General features: G+C 49.8%; 1 protein-coding gene across 3 annotated transcripts in view; it reads right to left on the reverse strand.

Moving 5' to 3' along the window:
- Window positions 1-3,058, reverse strand: part of CAMTA1 (calmodulin binding transcription activator 1) — a 797,376-nt gene extending 794,318 nt beyond the window's left edge. For 2 of the 3 annotated variants that reach the window (XM_036255210.1, XM_036255214.1), the window contains exon 1: window positions 2,807-2,922. In XM_036255210.1, the coding sequence (XP_036111103.1) occupies window positions 2,807-2,851 (45 nt within the window). In that variant the 5' untranslated portion in view covers window positions 2,852-2,922. Of the gene's footprint in view, window positions 1-2,806 lie in introns of all 3 variants that reach the window. The other variant, XM_036255211.1, reaches the window with a different exon arrangement.
- Between the last annotated feature and the right edge of the window lie 24,384 nt (window positions 3,059-27,442).

Consider the following 27,442-nt stretch of genomic DNA (forward strand, 5'->3'; position numbering starts at 1 on the left):
AGAGGACCAGTCCTCCAGATAAACCTGTCTCCTTATTTGGTAACCCAGGTGGAGTGTCCTTGCTAGAAAAGTGCTTAAAGGTCCAAATGCTTCAGAGTCCAACAGAGCTTGCTGGGGAGGGGGAGGCTCCAAACTCAGCCTGTCAAAAAGCGACAGCAGCTAACAACCGTTCCTCCTTTCATGAGGGAAGGAAGTGAGGGGACCAGAGGAGACTCACATCACAGCCCCTGCCCCAGCACCAAGGGCAATCAGCCAAATCCACAAACTGTGACACTCAGGGAAAACCTGAAGAACAAACAGTCCCTCCCACCCTGTGATGAAGTGTCACAGGCCCTCCCAAAGGTACCTTTTCCTAATGTACACAACCTCTCTCAATTGTTTAAGTGGCCAAAATAAAACAGCGACATATTTATGGCCGTTCACTTCTAGTTCTGTCACAGAAACACATATTCTTCTCACCCACTCCTCTCGTTTGCCCCAAATACATGAAAATCTCTCTCCCCTACAAGGCAGGGAAGAAATGAAGACGATAACTTTTAACCCTGTGAAGACCCGATCGAGAATACCACCCTCGACTCAGAATGCCTAGGTTCTGGTGAGCACAGGCAAGCACTCTACACTTTTTGTGAATATTCAGGATGTCATTCTGCTTATTCAGTACAGTATGAATGACAAATGAAAGAGTGGTAAGAACTGGCCATTTATCAATAAGCCTTCTGATTATCCTAACCCTGAAGAGTTACCGACAACAGTAATATACATACACATACACACATATATATACACATACAGACAAATAGACAAATATAGATATTCTTCCACATCAAGGTCCCCATACACCCAAAATGTATAGAAAGTCATCTAACCCTTGCAAATCTCTGCATATATATAATGGATATGATTTCATCTATGAATATAATCTTACATGTGTATGTATAAACATATGCATAGCATCATGATAATCTCTTTTTGCCACAAGAGAATCACAGCAGCAAAAAATGGGAAGTGTCCAAATTTCCCCTTCACCTGAAAGCTACAAGATGAAAAGAAATGTTTGGATCCCACGAGGGACAACACCAGGGCCAAAGGAAGGTTCTAGTAGAAGGAGCACACTAACAACCCTTTGCCGAAAGGCACGTGGGCGACATGGGTGTCTACACTCCCTTTTCTGGGTGGAAAGGCATATGGCTTCTTACCCAGCCAACATGAATACAATTTAAGAAAATTAGAAAAAGTCAAGGTAACAGGCCCACTAAATATGGCTGACTGGGAAACTGAAGCCATAAGGAGGATGAGTTCTCCTAAAAAAGAAATGGGAAGTTTATTTCCAGGGAAGGTTCGGAGACTCTTGGGTGTAAGGTGTACAGAGTCTGCTTCTTACTGCACAGAAGACTGTAACCAGACCACAAAAAAAAAGGGGGGGGGCCATGACTCTCTTCCTGATGTAGTGTCAACTGGTGAACGCTGACCCCACCTAAGGGGGAAGTAAACTGGAAGCAAATTATACCCTGGTTTTCCTCAAACCTCGGAGTAATTACCTTGAGCCCTTCTTACTCCAGTAGGAGGCACAATGGAAGCCCTGCCCTACATCTAGTGGAGCACCCACCCTCACCCACACAAGGAACTTGAGAGGTAACATTTAAGGGAGACAGACAAACGGGGAAGGAGCTCTGGCATGTTCAGTTTCTCCTGAAAGAAAAAGAGGGCAACTCAAAGGGTATTCAGGAAATGAGCTCACCCTAAGCCAGGAAAGTGTGCGGAGAGGATGCATAATCTGTACGAAGTATCTGCTTTCCCATTTAGAAATGACTTCAGCGCTGCACAGGCCCCCACTAACCACTGGGTGAGGGAAGAACATGGGTAGCCCGAGTCCCCTTGTCCTGGCAAAAGGGTCAACTGATGGTGTGCAGAGGCCCCAAAAGATTCCACAGAAGATGAGAGAAGGAGACGGACCCCTCTGCCAAAGAAGGATCAGGGTCACAGAAGGTAAAGGGCAAGGGAGTGTGGAGATCCTCACTTGCCTTAGAAACGGAGACCCCACCCTCCTGGCCGCGAGGGGGGCAAGGGCAAGAGTAGGCTAGGAAACATTGCTAGGGGCGGGGACGCTGCGCAGGCCCCCTCCCAGGAAGGGAAGGGGGAGGGGTCACACGAGGCCCTTCTGCCCGGGGACGCTCAGCAGGACGGGGTCCCCCTGGTGGGGAGAAACGCGGGGACCCCGCCGGCTCTGGGAGGCGCCCACGGGGCTCGAGGGTGATGCTGGACAGAGTCCGCCTGGCCCTGCCGCCCGAGAGCCAGCGACGGCGAGGATGAGCGCCGGCCGTGCCCCGACGGGGACCGACCCGGGGCAGTGGGGCGCGGGGCCGGAGGGGGCCCGAGGCGGATAAACTTTCCGCCCCGCGGCCCCCACCAGGCCGGCACGGGGGGCGAGGGGCGGGGGCCGCGCCACGGGCCCGGGAGCGGCGGGGATGCCCGGTCCGGGTGGGGGAGGCGCCGGCCCTCCCTCCGCCGGCTCCTCCTCCTCGCTGGGCCCGGCCCCCGCCCGCCGGCCCCCCGCCCCTCCGGCCCCAGCCCGCCCCCGGGTGGGGGTGTGCGGCGCCGCGCTCCACCGCCCCGCGAGTCACCTCAGGACCGGCCGCGCTCCGCCCCCCACCCACCGCCCCCTCCCCGGCCGGGGCGCCCGCCGCCCGCCGCCGCCGCCGCCGCGCCCCCGCGCTCCCTCCCGGCGCCGCCGATGCCCGGGATGTCCGGCGGGGCCGGGTCCCGCCGCCCGCCGCGCCGCCCCCGGCCCTCACGCTCCGGCTCTTACCTTCCGGCTTGTTTTCGGCAGCCATTTCCCCTCCGCGCGCCACATCCTCCTCCTCCTCGCGACCGGGACCCCGAGCGCGCGCCTCGTACCGCCGCCGCCGCCGGCCCAGCCACCCCGCCGCCGCCGCGCACCCGCCCTGGCCCCGCCCCGCAGCCCACGCACTACGCCTGTTGGGTTACGCAGCTGCCACTCATCGCTCCCGCCACCAATCGCCCCGCACCAGGGGTCTCACTACTCTCCGGGAGGAGCGTCCTATCCATCCGGCCCATTGGCTGGTCACCACCCAACGGAATGAACGGATTGGTTACGAACCAACGCCCCCTCCCCACCCACTCTCAGGAAAGCCCGCCTTCCAGACCTAAACAAAGCTTTCCAGTGGCCAGAGCCCGAAGGAACTGCCCAATCACAAAGGGGCCCACACGGGATATTTCCTCGAGGCCGAGACGTGGCGTTTTGATTGGGCGTTACTACAGTGTTTCCCAGGCCGTCCAGACCAATCAAAGGGGGTTCCCGGAACTCGGGAGCGGCGAAGGGAAGCCCCGCCCCTGAGCGTGACCGTCATGAGGAAGGCACTTGTTCATTGGCGCGCTGGGGCTTTTCCCGCGTGCTCCCGGGGCTGAAGGACGTTCCCGGGGAAGCCGCTGCCGGCGCGTGGGGTCCCGATAGCAGTGGAGGACGCAGCGGGATCTCCGGGATTTCGCAGCCTGCCTTAGCCGGGGGGCAGCAGGGGGCCGGGGGTCCTCGGTGCTGAGGTCCGCCGGACGCTGCTCTCCAGAACCGGTCGGCCCGGGAGTCCGGGCGTCGCTGCCGGCCGTGGGGGGAGGGGCGCGCCTCCCGCCAGGACCCGCCCCTTTCCCTCCTCCCCGTTCACCGGCGCCCCGCCCCCACGGCCCGCGCCACCGCGGCCCCACGCGCGGGTGCCCGGCCCGCCTGTGGCCGCCAGTGCCCGCCTTCCGCTCCTCACTCGTGGTGTACTCCGTTGTCCCCTTTTCTAGCTGCTTAAAATACTGAAACTTTATTTTGGTCACGTTGGCCATGTGACCCACAGAGCTGATGACTCATAAATGCCTGTCCCAGGATGAGGCCACTGAACACAATCTTGGAGAAACGACGATAGACCTCGGCGCGCCTGCTCGGAGGGCCAGGCGAGCCAAGTTTCCCTCCACCCTGGGCTCACATTCGTGGCGTTTCCAAACCCATCTGCCGGCGTCTCCTTCACTCACGCTCCGCGCGAAGTGGGGAGAACAGCCAGGTGTCAGTCGGGGAGACAGAGCCTAGAAACAGGTTAGGATCCATCCTATGGGGGACAGACACGGCTGCAGCTTTTCTGGAAACCCGTCCACACCTAGTGGACCAGCATACACTGTACGGAGAAGCCTAAAGCCGGATGAGATGGCAGAGATGAGATGCCCCTTCCCAGAGAATTCAGGAATTGGGCGCGTGGGCAGGTCAAACCGGAGACAAAGGAAAGGGCTGAAATCCCAAAGTTTAAAGAGAAGTCGAGTGAAAAGCAGAGCTCCAACCCCTCTATGTGGATCTTGTATGGTTTGCACTGAGAACATTCCATTCCTCTACATTTTATTTTTTCCTTTGCTACTGTTGATGACAACTAGCGGAATCAGCGAAAGGTCCTCGCTGAAGTGTTTTGGCATCAAGATTGGCTGTCAAAGTAAATTTTGTGCCAATCTTAACATGTGTTCTTTTTTTCTAGTCTTCACAAGCAAAAAATTTTCTTGAGTTTTCCAGAAATCAAGATGTCCCGAAAGAATGTTTTGTATTACATACACACTCATTCTTTGACAAACTTTAATTTTACGAGCCTCAAAAAATACAAGATTTTAACAACTAGTATACAATATTTTATCGATTAGCATTCTTAATAGCACCTATGTTGACAATTTGTGTTATGAAACATTCTTGAAAGTGCTGGTGGCATTGAAAATTAGTATAACCCTTTGAAAAGCAATTTTACAGTATGTATTAAAAGCCATAAAAAATGTCTGCATCCTTTGACCCAGTAATCTTACTTCTGGGAATCTATTCTAAGGAAATAACACTAAATGCCAAGAAAGCTGTATGTGTGAAGGTATTCTTCACAGGATCACTGTATTTATTACAACAACAACAACAACAACAACAACAAAAAGGAAGCATCCCAAACATGCTAATGTTGGCTATTTAGTACGTAAATTGTGTTATGCCTTCACAATGAAACATTATGGTAGTCGCAGATATCAGAAACAGAAAGAAAAGCTTACTTATTGCTAGATGGAGAGAAAAAGGTATTCAAATTTATGGTATTCATTTATTGTATATGGTATGACTCTAGAGCTAAAAAAAAAAAAAAAGTGAATACAAAATACAACACCCATTGGGGAAATTATGAGTGGTTTTTCTTATTGCCTCTATTTTCAATAATACAGTCATAACTATACAGCTTTTATAATTAAAGCATGTATTTACATTTTAAAATAATTGTATCTGGTGCCTACTACAGACCAGACACTGTTAGATCCTGAGGATGTGAAAGCGAATAAAGTTTGTCTCCCTCCAAGGGGCTCATAACCCAGCAGGGGTTAACACACATAAACAACAATAGGTCGAGGTACAGAGGGGACACAGAAGGTAATGAATATCACGGGGGCCTCAAGAAAGTATCACCATCACCATTGAAATCACCTATGGAAATGACCTTAGACTCAGGCTAAGGTGGCACTTCTCAAAGTGCAGCCGGGGGACCTGAGAGGTGGAGGGACCCTCGACACTTTCTGTGGATCCACAAGGTCAAATCTGTTTTCCTAGTAATACTGTGTCAATCTCCCACGCATGTACAGTAGGGTTTTCCAGAGGCTACATAATATATTATATATCGTATATATGGAATCAAAACAGACTGAAAGCAGAAGCCAAGAGGAAAATCCAGCAGTCTTCTATGAAGTAAGCTATTCAAAAGATTAGCGGATCTATGAAACAATGCTACTCTTATCACTAATTATTTGTTTGGAGATTTTTAGTTACAAAAATTATGTTGTATGTTAACATGCAGTGGGTTTATTATTTTTAATGAACTAATAAACATTTTAATTTCTATACAGTACATAAACTATAGATAAGTCACATAAGCCAAAGCTCTTTTTTTTTTAGTACATGCCCCCAGCAGGAACTGAACCCGGGACTCTCTGGTCCACATGCCGACGCTCCAACCACTGAGCCAAACCAGCCAGGGCTAAACCAAAGCTCCTTGGGGTCCTGCATAATTTTAAAGAGTATAAAGGGATCCCGAGATCAGAAAGTTGAGAACCACTGGGTAGAGAATGAGATGTTTTGGATCCTGGTTGGCTGGCATCAGGCTACTTGTAACAAAGTACCCTCTACTGGGTGGCTTAAAACAACAAATTTATTTCCCAGCGTTCTGGGAATCTGAGATCAGGGTGTATCCTCATGTGTCCAGGAGCAGAGAGGAGTAGCAAGCTCTCTCCTGACTCTTCAAGGGCACTAATCCCTTTCTGGGGCCCCCTCATGACCTCGTCGAATGCTAATCACCTCCCAATATCTCACCTCCTAACACCATTGCGTGAGGGGTAAAGTTTGAACATGTGTATTTGAGAAGGACACAAATATTTAGTCCATCATAGCTGGTGTCTGTCTTTGCATGGGAGGGTAACCAAGAGGTGGGCATTTCCAGTAAGGGAAGACAGGCTGGACACCCCATACTCTGAGCCCTTGCCCATCTGGCTCCCTGGTTCTTCAAGGGAGGAAGGCCGCTGTCCGGGAACAGATAGAAATCGGTGAATAATGAAAATACTCAATCGTTCATGTTTAACTTCAAAAATATTTTTAAAAGAGATTTCTTTCCTGGTCAGCTTTCTGGAGTAATTAAAGGAACTGTTTACTATTACTGGTGATGATGATAATACGAGTGTTTGGACTTGTAAGTGGAGGTTAGTGAAGCTCCACATGACTGGATTGAGAGAGGAAATCATGCCCTGAACCGATTTCAGACGCTTCGGGACTCCTTGAAGGGAAACTGGTGATACCGCGCTCACCTGTACCCAACCCGGGACAGGAAAGAAACGAATCATTCTGTCTCTCCCTTGGCCTTGAAAGGCTGCATTGGTCAACAGAATGCTACCCCAAAGTCCTGCTTTCAAAACGTCTCTCCCCTCGCCTTGTCTTCGGTTACTTTTTTATTTGGAGATCATTGTAGATTCACACACAGTTGTGAGAAATAATGCAGAGAGATCCTGTATCCCCTTGACTTTTCAAGATGAAACGTGAAAACCCGAGCTCTGTTAGAATGAGCCTTTCGCGGTGCTGCAAACGCTCCTCTTTCCTCCTGCCTGCACCCCGCCCGCCTCCACCCCACTCTTCATAGGCAAGGGGACACCTTGCCGGAGCTCCAAATACAATGAGGCCTCTGGAACAAGGAGCGCTGAGTGTCTGCGCATTTGAGATATCCTGGGAACATAAAAGTCCTGGTGTGTGGGTCAGGCATCTGTTGAGATTTTGAAATGATTAAGTACTTTCACGTGTTCCGTATTTACTGCAGTCTGTAACCAAGTCAGAATGGACAGTAGTAGGTCCAAGCACCCAACACACCACTTCTGACGGTTTGGTTTTCCTTGTAGTATTAAAACCCAGAACCCGACCTTATCCTTCAGGATAGGGGCTCCAAGAGACGTTGTGTAAACGATAGTTACAATTGTAAAACCTTTCCACATTGTTCAGCTGAGTGCACCTGAACTCCTTGCCTGTGATGGAATGTATCTCACCTGAATACCCCACTAAAAGAGTCAATCCATTTTTTTCTGGACTTTCCCTTTAAAACTGGAGTCTCTCCTCTCTTGCAAGCCTTCTGGTATTACAACCTGATAGGTTTTTCTTTGGAATTTGAACGCAGGACCAAGGAAATGGCTTATCTTCTAAGGAGGGAACAGGTTAGAGAGAGGGACTTCCTGGTATGCAGAGAAATTCAGTGTCTGGAACTGACAGATACAGGAGACCAGGGCACCACCGGGGACCCAGAGAGACATCGGAGCAGGTGGCTCCAGGAGGCGCGTGGAGACGAGTCTGCTCCCACGCTGGCCACCCCCAAAGCCTGGAGAGATCATTTGCAGGGCTCATCAGTTTTGTTCTCTTCTCTACCTGATTTGCCTCTGTACTTCCCAGTGCATTTTATTTCAGCTCTCAGTCTTCCAAGGAAACTTTTTTAGTGGGTGAAAGTAAAATGCCTGGCAAAACAGCTGAAGAGAAGAGCTGCTGGTGTGTGAGTCCTGCTGTCTTGGAAGTCAGCGAGGGGCGCCTGCCACCATCTACCAGAGCAAATACAAAGGGAGTGGGCGCCGAGGCATCTCATTGTCATTAGGTGAGCAAGTTCTTTTTAAGTGTTAAGCTGTGGGGTAATATGCAGCCATTAAAAAGGTGGGGGTGGCCCTGGCTGGTGGCTCAGTTGGTTGGAGCATTGTCCTGTACACCAAAAAGTTGTGGGTTCGATTCCCAGTCAGGGTATGTATGGGAGATGACCAATTGATGTTTCTGTCTCTCTCCTCCCCTTCTTTCTCCCTTTCTCCATCCCCCCCCCTTCCTCTCCCTCTAAAAATCAATAAACATATCCTCAGGCGAGGATTAAAAAAGATGGGAGTGAATCAATGTTTGCTGCTGTGGAAGGTTCTCTAGCTTAAATGTTTACCTGAGCCCTGGCCGGTTTGGCTCAGTGGTTAGAGCATCAGCCCGCAGACCAGAGAGTCCGGAGTTCGGTTCCTGCTAAGGGCACGTACCTCAGTTGCAGTTCGTTCCAGGCCCCTGTTGGGGTCATGTGGGTGGCAACCAGTCGATGTGTCTCTCTCACATCGATGTTTCTCTCTCTCTCTCCCTCCATCTCTCCCTCCCACTCTATCTGAAGATAAATGCAAAAATGTTCTCAGGTGAGGATAACCAAAAAAAAAATTAAATGTTTACCTGAAAAAAGTAAGCCATGAGCCCTGGCAAGTTTGCTCAGTGGTTAGAGTATTGGTCCATGGACCAAAGAGTCTCCGGTTTGATTCCCAGTCAAGGGCAAGTGCTTTCGTTGCAGGTTCGATCCCCGGCCCCAGTCAGGGTCATGCAGGAGGTAACCAATCGATGTGTCTCTCTCTCTTCCTCCCTCCCTCTCTGTCTAAAAATCAATGGAAAAGTATCCTAGGGTGAGGATTTTTTTTTTTAAAGTAAGGCATACAATGCTTATTGCATATGTACATACTCTTGTTTATACAGAAAACATTTCTGGATGAATAACAAGAAACTTAACTATTACCTGTAGTGACCTTTGGGGATAGAACAGAAAAAAAATAAGGCTTACTCTTCATTTGATATGGTTTCGTGTCTTTACCATGTGCATTCATCTGGCAGTATTTACTGAGTGCCTACCATGAGCCAGATGCTGGTCTAGGTGCTGGGATACAGCAGTGAGCAAGGCACGCTGAAAGCCCCGCCCTCGTGAACCGCCCAGGAAATGGGAAAGGCCTATGATCAACACATGCAGGATGGAAGGTCAGAGAATGTTTGAAGGAAAATCAGGTAGGAGGAGAGGATGGCATGATGAGGGTACTCTTTTAGATAGGGTGGGGTCTCTGAGACTGCAGGAAGTGGGAACAAGCCATGCAGTTATGGGGGGTGGGGCGGGGAGGACATTTTAGCACGTGCAAAGGCCCTGAGGCAATTACACACTAGGGGTGTTGTAGATCCTGCAATGAGGCCACGCTGAAAGAGCATAGAAACATTAATCCAAAGAGAAATCTAAGGACAGATCGCATAGGACTTAGAATTCCATGGTGAAGTCTTTGGATTTCGTTCTGAGAGTCCTAAAAAGCCGATGGAAGGTGTTGAGCTGGGAGTATGATCTTGGTGGTGTTTTATTTTTATTTTTTTCATCCTCACCAGAGGACACTTTTGCATTCATCTTTAGATAAAGCAGGAGGGAGAGAGAGAGGGAGAGACAGAGGGAGGAACATCGACGCAACAGAGACACATCGAGTGGTTGCCACCTGCACGACCAACCAGGGCCGGGGACAAACTGCAACCGAGGTACGTGCCCTTAGCGGGAACCAAACCCGGGTCTCTCTGGACAGCAGGCCAATGTTCTAACCGCTGAGCCAAACCGGCCAGGGCCAGAGTGGCCCTTTTAAAACACCACCAAGATTGCCCTGGCCGATTTGGCTTAGTGATTATAGAGCGTCGGCCCATGGTCCAGAGAGACCTGGGTTTGATTCCCGCTAAGGGCACATGCCTCGTTTGCAGTTTGTCCCCAGCCCTGGTTGGGGTCGTGTGGGTAGGTTCATTCTGTCATGACATAGAGAACAGACTGCAAGGGAGCGAAAGAGGAAGCAGAGAGACTTGTGAGAGATCATTGCAGTCAAGACTTGATGGTGGCTTCAACAAGTTATGTTTGCTTCCTGTGGCCGCTGTAACAAATTACTTTTGTAGCTAAAAACAAAAGAAATGTATGCTCTTACAATCCTGGAGGCCAGGTCCAAAATCAGTTTCACTGGGCCAAAATCAAGATGTGGGCAGGGCTGTGCTCTCTCCAGGGGCTCCAGGGAGAATCCATTCCTCTCCTCTTCCAGCCTCTGATAGCTGCCGACATTCCTTGGCTTGTGGCCACATCAGTCCAGTCTTCAAGACCGGCATCTTACTGTCGCTCTCTGATCATCTTCACATCACCCTCTCAAGTGTGCGTGTGCATGTGTGTGTGTGTGTGTGTGTGTGCCTAATCTCCCTCTGCCTTTCTTTTATAAGGACATTTGTGATGGTGTTTAGACACCACCCAGATAAGCCAGCATAATCTCCCCCATCTCAAGATGCCTAACTTAATCACATCAGCAAAGACTTATTTTTCAAATAAGGTAACATGTACAGATCCCAGGGTTATGACGTGACATCTTTGGGAACCATTATACAGTCTACCACGCCAAGATTTGGCTTTTTTTCTTTTTAGTAAAGGACCAGACAGTAAATATTTAAGCTTTACAGACCCTGTGGTCTCTGTCACAACTACTCAAGTGTCACAGTGCCATTGCAGTGCAAAGGCAACCAGGGACAATATGGGAAGAAATGGGCATGCCCCTATTCCCAAAAAATGTATTTATAGACACAGGTCTCAGGTCTTATGACCAAGGTGGAGGTCTGAGAGGTCTGTAGACGTGGAATGTGTTTTGAAGGTGGAGACCTTGCTCAGGTTTCGCTGAAGCACTGGATATGAAGAATAAAAAAATGCTCTGGGCCCAGGTTGAACGACGAAGATTTTGGCCTGAACTATCCCATTTAGGACACACTCATTCTGGCACGCATATGACACATCCAGGCGGAGATGAGGCACATAGAGCTGGTGGCTGGAGACACACCTTTGGGAAGAATCAGTGTCCACTGACATCTAAAACCGTGGAACTAGATAAGTTCTCCCAGGGGACAGAGTGCAATTTATTTTTTTACTCAATTATGATTTCAAAAGATTTTTTAAAAATCATGACACTGCCCTGGCCAGTTTGGCTCACCTGTTAGAACATCAGCACAAGGACCCAAGAGTCACGGGTTTGATTCTCAGTCAAGGGCACATACCTCGGTTGTGCGGTTGTGGGTTTGATCCCCAGCCACAGTTGGGGTCATATGGGAGGCAATCAATCAATGCGTCTCTCTCACATCAATGTTTCTCTCTCTCTCTCTCTCTCTCTCTCTCTCTCTCTCTCTCTCACCCTTTCTCCCTCCCACTCTAGCTAAAAAATTCTATAGGAGAACCCGGCTGATGCTGCTCAGTAGATTGAGTGTCATCCCATGAGGGGTCCCTGTTTAATTCCCAGTCAGGGCACATGCCCAGGTTGTGGGCTCAATCCTCAATAGGGGGCGTGTGGGAGGCAGCCAATCGATGTTTCTATATCTCTCTCCCGCTACCTTCCTTCCTCTCTAAAATCAATAAAGAAAAAATATTTTTTTGAAAATTCTATGGAAATAGATCCTCTGGTGAGGATTGAAAGAAAAAAAAATGACGCTCATACAAACATAAAGCTAATATGTGTCAAGAATTTTTTTTAGCCCTGGCCGGTTTGGCTCAGCGGTTAGAGCATTGGCCTGTGGTCCGGAGAGACCCGGGTTCGGTTCCCGCTAAGGGCATGTACCTCGGTTGCAGTTTGTCCCTGGCCCTGGTTGGTCGTGCGGGTGGCAGCCACTCAATGTGTACCTTTCACGTCAATGTTTCTCTCTCTCTCTCTCTCTCTCTCTCTCTCTCTCTCTCTCTCTCTCTCTCTCCCACCCACTCTATCTGAACAAAAAATGGAAAAATGTCCTCAGGTGAGGATAAAAAAAAAGTAAATAAATAAAAAAGAATTTTTTTTTAGCCCTCACATTAATGAGGGAACTAGTAAGATGCTAAAACTGTTCAAAGGAGAGTTTGAAGAACAGGGGTATATTTACAGGCAAGCAAGAATGCTTGCTAAAAGATGCAAAATTGGTTCATATCTATAGGGCAATAAGTGTCATTTTGGGGGTTATCTTCTCTACAGGGCAAAAATCAGCTGCATGTGTGGGCAAAATCATTTGCATCACTGTTTTCTATGCCTACCGAGTCCGTAGACAGGCAGTTAGAGGCGCTCGCTCTCGTACAATCAGATCCTCCCGAACTACCACTGGGCAATGCCCAGGACTTGGCCAAAAGGACACGCTTGCTCGTTTCCAAATCTCAGACGATTTTTTCTGACATTGTCATTCAACATTTATTGAGCAACAATTAGGTGATTGCAATGTTCCGTGCAAGACAAGTGCACGGCTGGCTGATACACAGATCTCTGACCTCTAGATGCCTGCCTTCTCGTGGGGCTGAAAACATAAAGAGATTTTCTGGAGTACATGAGAAGCCGGGGGGGGGGGGTGAGAAGTGGAGCAGATCGAAGGGAATCAGGAGTAGCATCGTCAGGAAGACGCATTATATTATTTTTTTACGAATCCTTGTGTTGAGGGTTCTTTTCAACAGATGTCATCGAAGGAGCTGCTCTGCTAAGAACGAAACTGGGACTGGACCCAGAAGCAGGTCCAAATGGTTTAGCACCAGGTTCCCTATGATGCTTCTTCCCAATGGGGTGAAGAGGAAGGGAGAGGGAGAGAGAGAGAGAAATATGGGCAAGGGGGTGCCCCCTACTTTCCACCACACCCCATTTCACAGGACCAGGGGCTCTCCCCACAGACCCAAGCGCCACACAGCCTGGGGCACTGCCTCGCAGGGCACAAGGCCACTGCCCATAGGTGAGGACAGCTAGGGACTGGCTATTCAAGGCCAAGCCAGGCTCCAGTACTGCCTTGATCTTTCTGCAGGGCGGGGTGCGGACTTAGAGGCCTTCAGTCATAATCCCACAAATGGCAGCTTCACCCCATCGGGAAGAGGCATTTTAAACATAAATGGTCAGCCTGGCTGGTGTGACTCAGTAGTTGAGCGTTGACCCATGCACCAAGAGGTCGACAGTTCAATTCCTTGGTCTGGGCACATGCCCAGGTTGTGGCCCGATCCCCCGTGGGGGGCATGCAGAAGGCGGCCAATCGATGTTCTCTCTCATCAATGTTTCTCTCTCTCCCTCTCCATCTTTCTTCCTCTCTCTCTCAAAATTAATAAAGAAAAATTTTTTTTTTTAATAAGTAAATATAAATGGTCAGCCCTGGCCGACTTGGCTGAGCAGTTAGAATGTTGGTCCTTGGAGGTTTGATTCTGGCCAAGGTCACGGACCTTGGTTGCAGTTCATCCCCTGCCCTGGTCTGGGTCATGGGGGAGGCAGCCAGTCGAAGCGTGTCTCTCACGTTGATGTTTCTCTATCTCTTTTTCTCTTCCTCCCTCCTTCCTACTCTATCTCAAGATAAAAAATATCTTTGGGTGAGGATTTAAAGATAAATAAATAAATATAAATGATCAGTGAAGACATCATTAGGAAATTGACTTTTGGGCAAAGACTGGAAGGTGAGGGATAAGCCATGTGGCTATTGAGAGATTATTTAAAATATAAAGAGTGCAGAATTTTTTAAAAGAAGGCTGATTTTTCCCTGGCCAGTTTGCTCAGGGGTTAGAGCATCAGCACGTGAACAAAGGGTCACGGGTTTGAGTCCCAGTCAAGGGCACATGCCTGGGTTGCAGGTTCGGTTTCCTGCCCTGGTGGAGGCACATGTGGGAGCAATTGTGTGTCTCATTCACATCGATATTTCTCTCTCTCTCCCTCCTTACCCCCCTCCTGTCCACTCTCCCTAAAAATCAGTGAAAAAAATATCCTTGGGTGAAGATTAACAAAAATAAAATAAAATAGCCCTGGCCAGTTTGGCTCAGCGGTAGAGCATCGACCTGCCGACTGAAGAGTCTCGAGTTCAATTCCGGTCAAGGGCATGTTCTTGTCCCCAGCCCAGGTCAGGTCATGTGAGAGGCAACCAGTCGATGAGTCTCTCCCACATGGATGTTTCTCTCTCTCTCTCTCTCTCTCTCTCTCTCTCTCTCTATCTATCTCTCTCTCTATCTCTCTCTCTATCTCTATCTCTCTCCATCTCTCTCCCTCTCTCTCTTCAGACCCTCTTTCTCTATCTGAAGATAAATGGAAAAATGTCCTCGGGTGAGGATTAAAAAAATAATAATGACATAAAAACAAGGCTAATTTTGTTTCTAATTAGTGAAGGAAAGAAATGCAAGCCGTGAAATGTGAGCCACAGATCGAGTCCAGACAGTTTGTTTCCCTGCTGTGACGTGTTCCCTCCAGTTCTAAGCAGACTGTGATGCTGTGAGTACGAGGTAAATGTGAAACCAGAAAAAACAGTTTGACCGACCTGCTCTTCCCCCTCTCAGAACGAAGGCTGGCTGTCCTTCTTCCTTGGAGGACAGTCCCCTCTGCCTCGCTCTCCCGCCCACAAAGAATCAGACTGCGTGTGTGACAATACTTCGAGGCAAAAATACCTTTTAGTAGTCAGTAGCAATTCAAAACTAGGTTTCTTGAAGGAGAACTTGCCAGATAATGAAAGTGCTGCTCGGGGTGGACCTGGTGTTCCCGATCTGATTTCTAGAACGCCGGCGTAGCCAAGGCGGTTCTGTTCCTGTGCTCTTCACGTGGGGGGCTGGGGGGCGGGGATGATTTTCATTTTAATTCAAACTGTGTAGAGCAGAGCCTGGAGACGCAGGCAACGATTTCTCAAAGCACCATCTTCTTCGGGGACAAAAGATTTCTTTCTTCTTCGTCTTGTCAAACACAATCACTCAGAGATAAAGTCAATTCGGTCTTTTTGCCGCGGTGTTGGGCTATTTCCTTTCGCCAGCTGACTAACGTTTTCTGGGGCAGGTTGGAATTACTCACTCGGCACCCTGAGATTTTTCAGGCCAGCCAGGGCTGGGGCTCGGCCACAAGAAAACCTCTGCTTGCCCTCTGACAAAAGACCTCCCGCCTGGCGAGGAAGGGACCAGCGACTTAGAGATAACAATCGGGGAAATGTTACCAAATAGCCCAACGTGGACTCTCCGGATCTGGAGAAACGTGTTCATTTGTCACCCTAACTAGAAGCCGTTTGTGCCAATTATTCTGGAGCTGGTGGCCCTTTGCCTCCTTCCCGGCGTCCCCATCAAGCGCACGCAGGCACATGGCACTGTTTTACCTCTGAACCCCCTTGAGCCTCCTAGGGACTTCACTGAAAAACCTGAAGCCCCTCTTATATTTTCTGCTCTAAGGCCCTGGCATTGGCCCTCCACTTAGCATCTCCAAGTGACCTGAAATGCCATGTCCTTTCCACCAGAGTGGCGTCTTAATCAGAACCAGCCTCAGTCTGTCTGTGCACCAAACACACACACACACACACACAAACAGGCCACTTGGCCTTCTTGCGTCTGGAGCTTGGAAACCGAAAGGCAGAATGTGGTCCCGGGCACACGGGAGCAGCGGGCGGGGACCAGCCATGCGCTTTTAGGCCGGCCGGCCAGGATGCTGCAACAAATGTCAAGGGGTACTCGCTGCAAAGGAGCTCCAGAAATCATGCAAAATGGTCCTGTCCTTTTAAAAATGGAAGCCGCCTTGGCAGGGTGATATATTATTTGCCTGGCTGCATTTTCTCTCTGTCTCCGTCAAGGCCTGAAAAGTACCGGCACTTCTGCCTCTTCAAGCGGAGCTGGTGTAACTGGACCACATCTAATGCTTGCACGATGCAAATGGAGATCGAAGCTGTTGTTTCCCTTGATGTGTGTGACTAAATGCTCCAAGGTGATATTTTCTTCAGATCCTCCCGTAGAAAGAGCCTCTTTAAACATACCTGTTGGCTCCCTCTGTTCATTGGCAACTGACGTCGTTCCCGCACCGAGGCGGAGGTAGGTTTGGGTGCAGCCGTGATGAATGTCTGTCTCTGGAAAGAATCCCCTGCCTGTGTTTGCCATGATTGTTAAAGTTCTGGAGGGAATTAAGAAGCGTGAAAGGCACACTAATGACGGGTGTCTGCAAGGAGCCGCTCGGGCTGGCCTGGAAAAGTCTGGAGAACACATCTCAAGAGCAAAGCTGGAAAGGCAGACGCGTCATGGCCGGGGTCCTCCTGGACTCGAGCTCTGCCTGACACCCAGCCTGGGAAGCTGCTAAAGCTGCTGGCCAGGAGAGAGGCCACCCCACATGGTGGCCATTTGGTCTTACCCCTCCAAAGTCTCCTGGGCCAAGAGGGGAACTGATCCTTAACAGCGCTGATAGAAGCCAAGCTTGACTCTGAGTCTGGGCTGCGTCTGGGATCACAAACGCACAGGAAAATCAATAGCTCTGAGCGCTGTCGGAGCCCCCGGCCCCCAGATCGGCTGTGCCAGGCCCTCCGAACCGCCTTCACAGTAAGGAGAAGCAGAATTAGAATCCACCTCAGTGACTTTTCCTCACATATCCGTGTTCAGCAAGGCACTCTACAAAAGAAGCTTCTGTTGAAAGGCAAAGCAAAGAAACAAACAGCCACACGACAAGCAAACAAACATTTGGAACCATCTATAAGTCATGATTTGGGCCATTTCATTTACTTGTAATGTCTCTTCGTTCCCCTTTTGCCCTGGTAAATGTTTGCAGTGTGTCTCTTGGGTCATTTTGGATGGGGTATTGGGTAGTTGCTCCTGGATAACAGGGACTTTGTCACATTTACTGCTGCATGCCTAGCACCTGGAACAGGCCAGGCACAGGGCAGTGTGCGATAAATACCGAGTGAATGAATGGGTGGGTTAATTAATTAATTAATACTCTGCAAGAAATTCACATAAAGGGGAATGAAAGGGAGCCCTTGGAAAGACACTGCATTAATTTGCTCAGGCTGCAATAACAAAGCACCGCACACTGGGTAGTTTAAACAACAGAAATGAATTCGCACAGAGCAGCAGGCTGGAAGTCCGAGATCAGGTGTCGGCGGGGTTGGTTTCTCCCGAGGCCTCTCTCCTCGGCGGGCAGACGGCTGTCTTCTTGCTGGGCTCTCACGAGGTCTTTCCCTGAACACAAGCGTTCGTGGTGTCTGTCTCTGTGTCCAAACTTCCCTCTTCTTATACAATACATTTTCTTCATTGATTTTTAGAGAGAGAAGAAGGGAGAGGGGGAAAGATAGAGAACATCAACTGGCCGCCTCCTGCCTGCCGCCCACTGGGGATCGGGCCCACAATCTGGGCATGTGCCCTGACCAGGAATCAAACCAGTGACTTCTGGCTACATGGATCAGTGCTCAACCACAACCACTGAGCCACACCAGCTGGGCCAAAGTTCCTCTTCTTCTTCTTTTTTTTCTTTATTGATTTTTAGAGAGGGAGGAAAGGAGAGGGGGAGAGAGACAGAAACATCGATAAGAAAGAACATCAAATGGCTGCCTCCCGCATGCTCCCCATTGGGGATTTGGCCCACAGCCTGGGCATGTGCCCTGACCAGGAACCAAATTGGTGACCTCTTGATGCATGGGTCGACGCTCAACCACTGAGCTACACCAGCCAGGCCAACATTCCTCTTCTTATAAGGACACCAGTCACATTGGATAAGGGCCCACCCTAGTAATCTCACTTTAACATAATCACCTCTTTCAAGACCCCATCTCCAAATTTATTCTACACACATTCTAAGGTACCCAGGGTTAAGGCTTCAACATACAAATTGTGTTTGGGGGAACACAGTTCAGCTCACATCTTATACAGACTAAAACTCAGTACTCTGGTGCTTCATAAAACAAAAGCATGGGGGTAGCTCAGTTGATTAGAGCTCTGTCCCAATACACCACGGTTGTGTGTTCAATCCCCAGCCAGAGCACATACAAGAATCAACCAATGAATTCATAAATAAGTGGAACAATAAATCTCTCTCTCTGCCTTCCTCTCTTTCTCTAAAATCAGTAAATTGTTTTGTCCAGCCCTGGCCGGTTTGGCTCAGCGGTTAGAGCGTCAGCCTGCGGTCCTGAGAGACCCAGGTTCGGTTCCCGATAAGGGCGCGTACCTCGGTTGCAGTTTGTCCCCGGCCCTGGTCGGTTGTACGGGTGGCAACCACTCGATGTGTTCCTTTCACATCGATGTTTCTCTCTCTCTCTGTTCCTCTCTCTCCCTCCCACTCTACCTGAACAAAAAATGGGAAAATGTCCTCCGGTGAGGATAAAAAAAAAAAAAAAAATTGTTTTGTCCAGCCAGTGTGGCTCAGTGGTTGAGCATCGACCCTGCACCAAGAGGTCGCTGGTTCAATTCCCGGTCAGGACACATGCCCAGGTTGTGGGCCTGATCCCCAGTGGGGGGCATGCAGGAGGCGGCCAGTCGATGTTCTCTTTCATCGATGTTTCTCTCTCTCTCTCCTTCTCTTTTCCTCTCTCTCTGAAATCAATAAAGGAAAATAAACAAATAAATAAAATCAGTAAGTTGTTTTAAAAATTTGTTTTTGAACAGCATGAGTCCCCTTTCCGGCCATGTAGCCAAAGCCGCACTTCCCAGGTCCTCCATCCCGCTCTCGGCAAAGCGGTTCCACGAGCCTCCCTTCGACGTGAAGCTGCACTTGGCCTTGTAGGACCCAGTTTCCCATCTCCTCTCGTCTGTATCCTGAGAGGCGGTGCTGGTGCCCTCCTGGCTGGGCTCCCCCTGGCTGGGTCACCTGGGGCAAGTCATTTGACGTTGCTGAGCGCCAGTCCCCTCATTCTCAAAAAGGGCTTAAGAATACCTGCCCTGCCTGCCTCACGGTATCGCTGCGATGGCCCCAGGATGTCGTGTTGTGTGTTAACCTGCAGCCTTGCCTGCAGAGGGATGTAAATCCCAGAATAAACAAAGTCCGTCTCTCCGGAGCATCTGCTCTAAAGGGGGTCTTTATAGTCACATCAGCACAGGTGGATGGAGAAGCGGGATGGACAAGGTGCGTGAAATGCAAATAAAACTGAAAAGGTCACATGAGGCGTGTCTTTGCTGCGGCCTCTGTGTCTCTGCCATCCCAGGTAGAAAGTCTGGTAGAAAAGTTCAGGCAATGCTATCCTGGCCAGTGTTGCTCAGTGGGTAGAGCAATGGCCTGGTACCTAAGAGTCTCGGGTTCGATTCCTGGTCAAGGGCACGTACCTGGGCTGCAGGTTCGATTTCTGGCCCAGTTGGGGTTGTTCAGGAGGCAACCAATTAATGCGTCTGTCTGTCTCTCTCTCTCCCTCTCTCTCTCCCTCTCCCTTTTTTCCTACCTTCTACTCTCTCTAAAAATCAATGGAAAAAATATCCTCAGGTGAGGATTAACCAACAAAAAGTTCAGGCGATGCTGCCATGCCTGTGAAGACATATGAGGCTGCTCTCTACCTACGAATATGGGACAGTTGCCAAGACAGGTTACAAAGTGGAAAAATCCAGGGCAAAGCAAGGTGTTGCCATGTGTTCTGTAAAAGATGGGGAGGCATTTACAAATGCTTTTGGAGCCCTGGCCGGTTTGGCTCAGCAGTTAGAGCGTCGGCCTGCGGTCCAGAGAGACCCTGGTTCAGTTCCCACTAAGGGCACGTACCTCGGTTGCAGTTTGTCCCCGGCCCTGGTTGGTCGTGCGGGTGGCAGCCACTCGATGTGTCCCTTTCACATCAATGTTTCTCTCTCTTCCTCTCTCTCCCTCCCGCTCTGTCTGAACAAAAAAATGGAAAAATGTCCTCGGGTGAGGATGAACATAATAAGTAAATAAATGCTCTTGGAGTGACACACAGGAAACCCATAGCAGGGGCCAGGAGAGGGGGTGGGAAGGAGACTTCTCATAAACGCTTCCATCTTACCTGACTTTTTAAAGAACACATATGCAGTACCTTTCTTTTTGTAATCCTCACCTGAGGATATTTTTACATTTATCATGAAATAGAGTGGGAGGGAGGGAGAAAGAGAGAGAAACATCGATGTGAGAGACACATCCACTGGTTGCCTCCCACACGACCTGACCAGGGCCGGGGATGAACCGCAACCAAAGTTAGTGCCCTTGACCAGAATCGAACCCGAGACTCTTTGGTCTGAGGGTCGACACTCTAACTGCTGAGCCAAACCGGCCAGGGGGGCACTACCTATTTTTAAAATGCATTGTTTTAAAAAGCAGTGGTCCTGATTTTGACATTCATTCATTATCATTATTCAAATGATAGCGATCTTCTGAAGAAAAACACAAAATACTGGACAATTATGAGTGAATAGTGAAATGAAAAGTTAACGTCCCTCTCTCCTTGGCATCAACAAATTATTTCTCTGCCCTTTCTGCCTTGTCCAGAAAAAATAAATTAAAAAATGTATCTGATCTCACATCCTGTGAGATTCTCCCTACAAGTAACATTGAATCATAACATTTTAACCCTACGACAACAAAAGTGGAATGATATTCATTTCTCTAGTAGAAGCCTACATGTATGTATGTAGCAGGGACATTGGCACTAGGTGATCATTCATAAATATGGTATGAGATGCATGCAGTCCACTTACTTGTTTATATATTACACAGCACTAATTGGGCATGGACTCTGACACCGAGCATACGTTTGGACCTGTGAGCACAGATCTAAATAAAAATGTAAAATAAGCCCTGGCCAGTTTGGCTCAGTGGTTAGAGCGTTGGCCTGCGGCCAGGGAGACCCGGGTTCGGTTCCCGCTAAGGGCACGTACCTCGGTTGCAGTTTGTCCCTGGCCCCAGTTGGGGCCATGTGGGTGGCAACCAGCAGATGTGTTTCTCTCACATCAATGTTTCTTTCTCTCTTCCCCCCTCTCTCCCTCCCACTCTGTCTGAAGATAAATGCAAAAATGCCCTCCGGTGAAGATAAAAAAAAAAATCAATGGAGCCCTGACTGGTTTGGCTCCCAAGTTGGAAGGTCAGCCCTCAGACCAAAGAGTCATGGGTTTGATTCCGGTCAGGGGCAGGTACCTCGGTTGTGGTTGGGTCCCCAGTCTTGATCGGGGTCGAGCAGGAGGCAGCCAATCGATGTGTCTCTCTCACATTGATCTCGCTCTCTCTCTCCCCCTCCCACTCTATCTGAAGATAAATGGAAAAATATTTTCAGGTGAGGATTAAAAAAAAATTAGACATAAATTTATCCTATGATCCCGCAATTCTACTCCCAGATATATACCCAACAGGTTTAAACGCAGGGACTTGAACAGACATGTGTGTTCGCAGCGACATTATTCACAATAGCCAATAGGTAAAAGAACTCATGTCCATTGACGGATGAATGAATAAACACAATGTGGTTTCTCCATACAACAGAATACTGTTCCTCTGTATCAAATGGTAAAATTCCGACAGTGCTACAACATGGACGAACTTTGAAGACATTACGCTAAGTTCCAAACCAGCCAGTCACAAAAGGATGATTACTACGTGATTCCGCTCCTGAACCTAGCGTGGTCAAGCTCACAGAGACAGGAAGCAGGATGGTGGGCGCCGGGGGTTGGGGAGAGAAAAGCGGGGAGGTGGTGTGCAGGGGGCAGAGTCTCAGTTTGGGAGATGGTTAGTGGTAATGGCTGCACGACAATGCGAATGTACTGAATGCCACCAAATTGTATACTTAAAAAAGGTTAAAATGGTCAATTCCATGTATGTATATCTTACAATTCTTTTTTAAAAAGTCAAGTTAGAGCCAGGTCAGTGTGGCTCAGTGGTTGAGCATCGTCCCATGGACTGAGAGGACCCAGATTCCCAGTCGGGGCACATGCCCGGGTTGTGGGCCCGATCCCCAGTAGGGGGCGTGCAGGAGGCGGCCCATCAATGTTCTCTCTTATCGATGTTTCTATCTCCCTCTCCCTCTCCCTCCTCACTCTCTAAAATCAATAAAGGAAAAAAAGTTTTTTAAATCAAGTTAGAGGGTGGATATGAATCCAACCAGAAGTTACCAGGGATTCGATGAGCATAGTTTCTGTGAAGGCACAAGGGCGGATGCCAAACCCCAGGGGGTTAAGGAAGGACAGAAGGAAGGGGAGGGAGGGCAGTAAGAAGCGGAGATTCTGACACAGGTGGCGACAGAAGGTAGGAGGAAGGTAGGCAGCAGTAACGGGCAGGGAGCACCTTGTCAGCCATCCGCGGCTTTTCTGTACCTGAGTCCTGCCTGGGTCCCAGGACCATTGCCCCATGGCCACTCCCAGGGGACACTTTTGCTGCCTCCTCCCCTCTTCACCTCTAAACTGAACACTCTTCAGTTTCCTATGGGTTGAGATTTCCAAACACAAGACCCAGGGTCTTGCAGCTGCCCCTACTGTCTGCCAGTCCCAGGCTTGTCAGAAACAAGAATGCAGAGCCAGCTACCTACCTGAAGAAGGGGAGGGAAAAGAGGAAATACAGAGAAGGCAAAGGGTCACAGGACACCACCCCGTGCATGTGTTCCTCAAGCTCCCGGAGCCCATGACCGCTCACGGGGCCAGCCGCTTGCTGTCTGAGCCCAGCAGTTCTGTGCATGTTCCATCAGCTCCAACGTGCAGACCTTCCCTTCCCTCCTCCCTTCTCCTCCCTCCTGTGCGCCTTCCAGGGCTCTCATCCCTTGGCCCACCTACCTTTACGTGTGACACTGCAGTTCATTCAACAAACTTTTTTATTTTAATTTTTTTTCTTTATTGATTTTAGAGAGAGAGAAAGGGAGAGGGACAGAGAGAGAGAAACATCAATGAGAGAGAACAGCGATTGGCCGCCTCCTGCACACCCCCCACTGGGGATCGGGCCCACAACCTGGGCATGTGCCCTGACTGGGAATCGAACCAGCGACCTCTTGGTGCAGGGGTCGATGCTCAACCACTGAGCCACACTGGCCAGGCGTCATTCAACAAACTTTTATTAGCACCTACTCGATGGCAGGCCCTGTAAGCAAAAGAGTTGGAAACGCCTGTCCCTGAGGATTTTAACATTCTCGCAGAGGGAGATAGATAGTCAAGTTTAGAAGTTAAGTACAGTCCAGCTGGTGTGGCTCAGTGGTTGAGTGTCAACCCATGCACCAAGAGGTCGCTGGTTCGATTCCCAATCAGGGCACATACCTAGGTTGTGGGCCAAATCCCCAGTGGGGATCATGCAGGAGGCGGCCAATCAATGTTCTGTCTCATTGATGTTTCTATCTCTCTCTCCCTCTCCCTTTCTTTCTCTAAGAAACAAATAAAAGGGAAAAAAAAATACATAGGTCAGATAGTGGTGAGTACTATGGGAAAAAAATAAGGGAGAAAAGGGAGTAAGGGGAGCAAGAGTGAGGGATAGAACTGCAATTTCAAAAAGGGAAGGCAGCCCTCCGGTGATATTTCAGCAAAGACTGAAGCAGGTACAGGCGTCTCTGGGGGAAGAGCATCCAGGGCAGGGGAAAGAGCCAGTGCAAAGGCCCTGAGGCAAGCACTTCCCTTGTGGACTGGAGGAAGAGGAGGGAGGCTAAAGGACTGTAGCTGAGTGAGCACAGGAGAACACAGCGAGCGATGTGCTCGGAGTGTGAAGGAGGGAGCCAGCAGGTCAGATGAGGACTTCGGCCGTCATGCAGAGTGCAGTGGGAAGCCAGCAGCCAGGATGGGGTTGGCCTATCTGATGCGTGGGCTGGAGCCATCGACCTGACCACAGTGTGGAGACTCGGCACTGGGAGAGGGGTGGCAAGGGGGAAAGCAGAGACTGGTCACAAAGCAATTGCACAGTCAAGGCAAAAGGATGTGATGGTCGCCCCAGAGTGAGAGTAGTGGGGGGCAGGGGTGGGGAATCAGGCTCTGGACCGATTTTTTTTTTCTTTATTGATTTGAGAGAGAGAGGAATGGAGAGGGAGAGGGGGACAGAAACATTGATGAAAGAGAACATCGATTAGCTGCCTCCTGCCTGCCCCCCACTGGGGATTGGGCCCACACCTGGGCATGTGCCCTGACCTGGAACTGAACCAGCAAGCTCTTGGTGTGTGGGCCGAGGCCCAACCACTGAGCCACCCTGGCCGGGCTCCGGATCGACTCTGAAGCAGAGCAGTGGGGAGCTGCTGGCAGGTTGCATGTGGAGCGCAGGAAAAAGAAGAGTCCAGCCCTGGCCGGTTTGGCTCAGCGGTTAGAGCGTCAGCCTGCGGTCCTGAGAGACCCGGGTTCGGTTCCCGCTAAGGGCACGTACCTCGGTTGCAGTTTGTCCCCGGCCCTGGTCGGTTGTGCGGGTGGCAGCCACTCGATGTGTCCCTTTCACATCGATGTTTCTCTCTCTCTCTCTGTTCCTCTCTCTCCCCCCTACTCTACCTGAACAAAAAATGGAAAAATGTCCTCAGGTGAGGATAAAAAAAAAAAAGAAGAGTCCAGGGCTGACCGGTTTGGTTCCGTGGTTAGAGCACTGACCGATGGACCAAAGGGCTGTGGATTCGATTCCCTCTCAAGAGCATATACCTGGGTTGCAGGATCGATCCCCGGCCACCAATCGATGTGTCTCTCTCATATGGATGTTGCTCTCTCTCTTTCTCCCTCCCTCCCTTCCTTCCCACTGTATCTAAAAAAAATCAGTGGAAAAATATCCTCAGGTGAGGATTTCCCAAAAAAAAGGGGGGCGTGTAGAGAGGAGTCAAGAATGATTCAAAGAAGGACAGAGTGTTGGTGGGGAGGGTGAAGTGCACCCCTGGATGCTGCACCGTCCTCTGGGCGAGTTCTCTCCCTGGGCACGCTGACTCCTTCCCAGCCCCAGGCCCCCAGCTTCATTCAGGAAGAGATGCGAACTTCGAGTTTCTCTGCCATGTCACAAGGCTCATAATTAACTTACGTTCCTGTGATTCTGCCACTGGTTCATGGAGAATGAACCCTGTGAATATTAATAATTTTGTAGCCAGCACCTTTTATTCCAGAACTAGATGCAGCCAAACCCGAGCTCTGTCGTCTCTTGATTAGCAGAGTCAGCGTCAGTGCGGCTCAGGCGCCAGGGCAGAGCCAAGGGCTGACCTCAGTCTTTCTTTGTTACATGCGCACGGTTCCGCAAACACCTTCAGAATATTGACGAGTCGGCTGTGGCGGAGTGGGCACGTCCCTAAGCCAGGATGCTCACCTGCTTCTGGTGGGGTGTGCCTCTAGATGAGTGGTTCTGGACCAGCTGCCTGGGAAACAGTTACCTGGGAAACTGTTCCACGTGCGGATGCTGGGGTCCTACCCCAGACCTACTACACCGGAAACTCCTGGAGAGGAAGACACCAGCATTCCGCGTTTGAACAAATCCTCCACGCCATTCCGACACACGCTTCTATGAGCCGCTCCAGGCGCTCAGGGCCCACGCCCTCAACCCTTCCCTTTGGGAGGGGTAAACACTAGGAAGTTGGAGGGTGGGCTGGGAAGGGAGCTTTTCTCTGCCTTTACCTTCTGGGTGCCCTGTCTGGAGCTTTCTTTTTCTTTTTCTTTTTTTTTTAATCCTCACCTGAGGATATTTTTCTATTTATCTTCAGATAGAGTGAGATGGAGAAAGAGGGAGAGAGAGAGAGAGAAACATCGACTTGAGAGGGACATATTGACTGGTTGCCTCCCGCACGACCCGGACCAGGGCCAGGGACAAACTGCAACAGAGGCACATGCCCTTGACCAGAATCGAACCGCGACTCATTGGTCCTCTGGCCGACGCTCTAACCGCCGAGCCAAACCAGCCAGGGCTGGAGCTTTCTTTCATTCGCTTTTGTTTTGTTTTTTCTTTTTTAATCCTCACCCCAGGATATTTTTCTATTGATTTTCAGATAGATTAGGAGGGAGGGAAGTAGGGAGAGAGAGAGAGAGAGAGAGAGAGAGAGAGAGAGAGAGAAACATGGATGTGAGAGAGATACCTGGATTGGTTGTCTCCCGCATGACCCCAACTAGGGCTGGGGATCCAATCACAACCCAGGTACGTGCCCTTGACCGGAATCAAACCAGAGACTCTTTGGTCCTCAGGCCTATGCTTTAACTGCTGAGCCAAACCGGCCAGGGCAAAAGCTTCCTGAATTTATAGACTTAATTCTGCTTATTTAATCTGCATACACGTCAGGAGCAGGGACCACATCCAAGCGTCTTTTGTGGGCTCTCAACCAATTACCCATGGATGTGGCCAGCGGCCCTGGCGAGCATACCACAATCAAATGACTCAAAGTTTCTAATGGTGACACTGAAACCCTTTGCCTCTTGTGCCAGTCAATGGTTGCTCAGCAAACTGTGGTAAAAATGCCAAGTGTTGTTTTCCAAACACTCGTCACACACGAGGCTCCCTGTTTCCGTGTTGGTATGATCCAGATAAGACCAACTGTTCCGGCGTGGTGTCTTTTCACGGGTGGCTGTCTAACTGGGGGTCGGGGACCCCCTCTGAGCTAGCCTGCCTTCCAGTGCAAATGCCTCCAAACTCAGTCCTTTTTCTTTTTGTAATAAGAGTCTGAATCTTTACAGCAATCTAGCCATATGCTTAACCAGACACCGCCCAGCCGTCTAAATGTGTGTTCAGAATGATGAGGAGGTAGCCCTAGCCACTGTGGCTCCACGGTTGGAGCGTCGGCCTGCGGTCCAGAGAGACCCGGGTTCGGTTCCCGCCAAGGACATGTACCTCCGTTGCAGTTTGTCCCCGGCCCTGGTTGGAGTTGTGCGGGTGGCAACCAGTCGATGTCTGTCTCTCTCCCATAGATGTTTTTCTCTCACTTTCTCTTCCTCCCTCTCTCCCTCCTGCTCTATCTGAAGATAGATGCAAAAAAATATACTTGGGTGAGGATTAAGAGAAAAAAAAAGAACCACGTGGAGTTATTCCTTCTTACTGGCCCACAGGCTGGTGGCCCATCCATCCCTTGTGACCTCTGTGACCATCTTGCATTCGTGGCAATGATCTTGGGGTCCGAAGGGAAAACACCATGCCCGGAATTTCTTGTGAACAGTGAGTGGGTGCTGAGTCAGCATTGACTGGGCATGTAATATTTTCTTTTTTTTTTTTATTAATCTTCACCCGAGGATTATTTTCCTTTAATTTTTAGAGAGAGAGGGAGGGAGGAGGGGAGGGAGGAGGAGGATGAGAGAGAGAGAGAGAGAGAGAGAGAGAGAGAGAGAGAGAGAGAAACGTTGATATGTGAGAGACACATCGATTGGTTGCCTCCTGCACATGCCCAGATCAGGGCTGAGGATCGTGCCCTTGACGGAATCAAACCCAACGATGCTCTGACCACAGAGCAACCCCGGCCAGGTGTAATGTTTTCTCATCAGCCCACTGAGACAGGTCAGCAGGCTTCTCCCCTCCTTCCAGAGCTGGAGCC

The sequence above is a fragment of the Molossus molossus genome, unplaced genomic scaffold, assembly GCF_014108415.1.
Source record: "Molossus molossus isolate mMolMol1 unplaced genomic scaffold, mMolMol1.p scaffold_m16_p_12, whole genome shotgun sequence".
Lineage (NCBI taxonomy): Eukaryota > Metazoa > Chordata > Mammalia > Chiroptera > Molossidae > Molossus > Molossus molossus.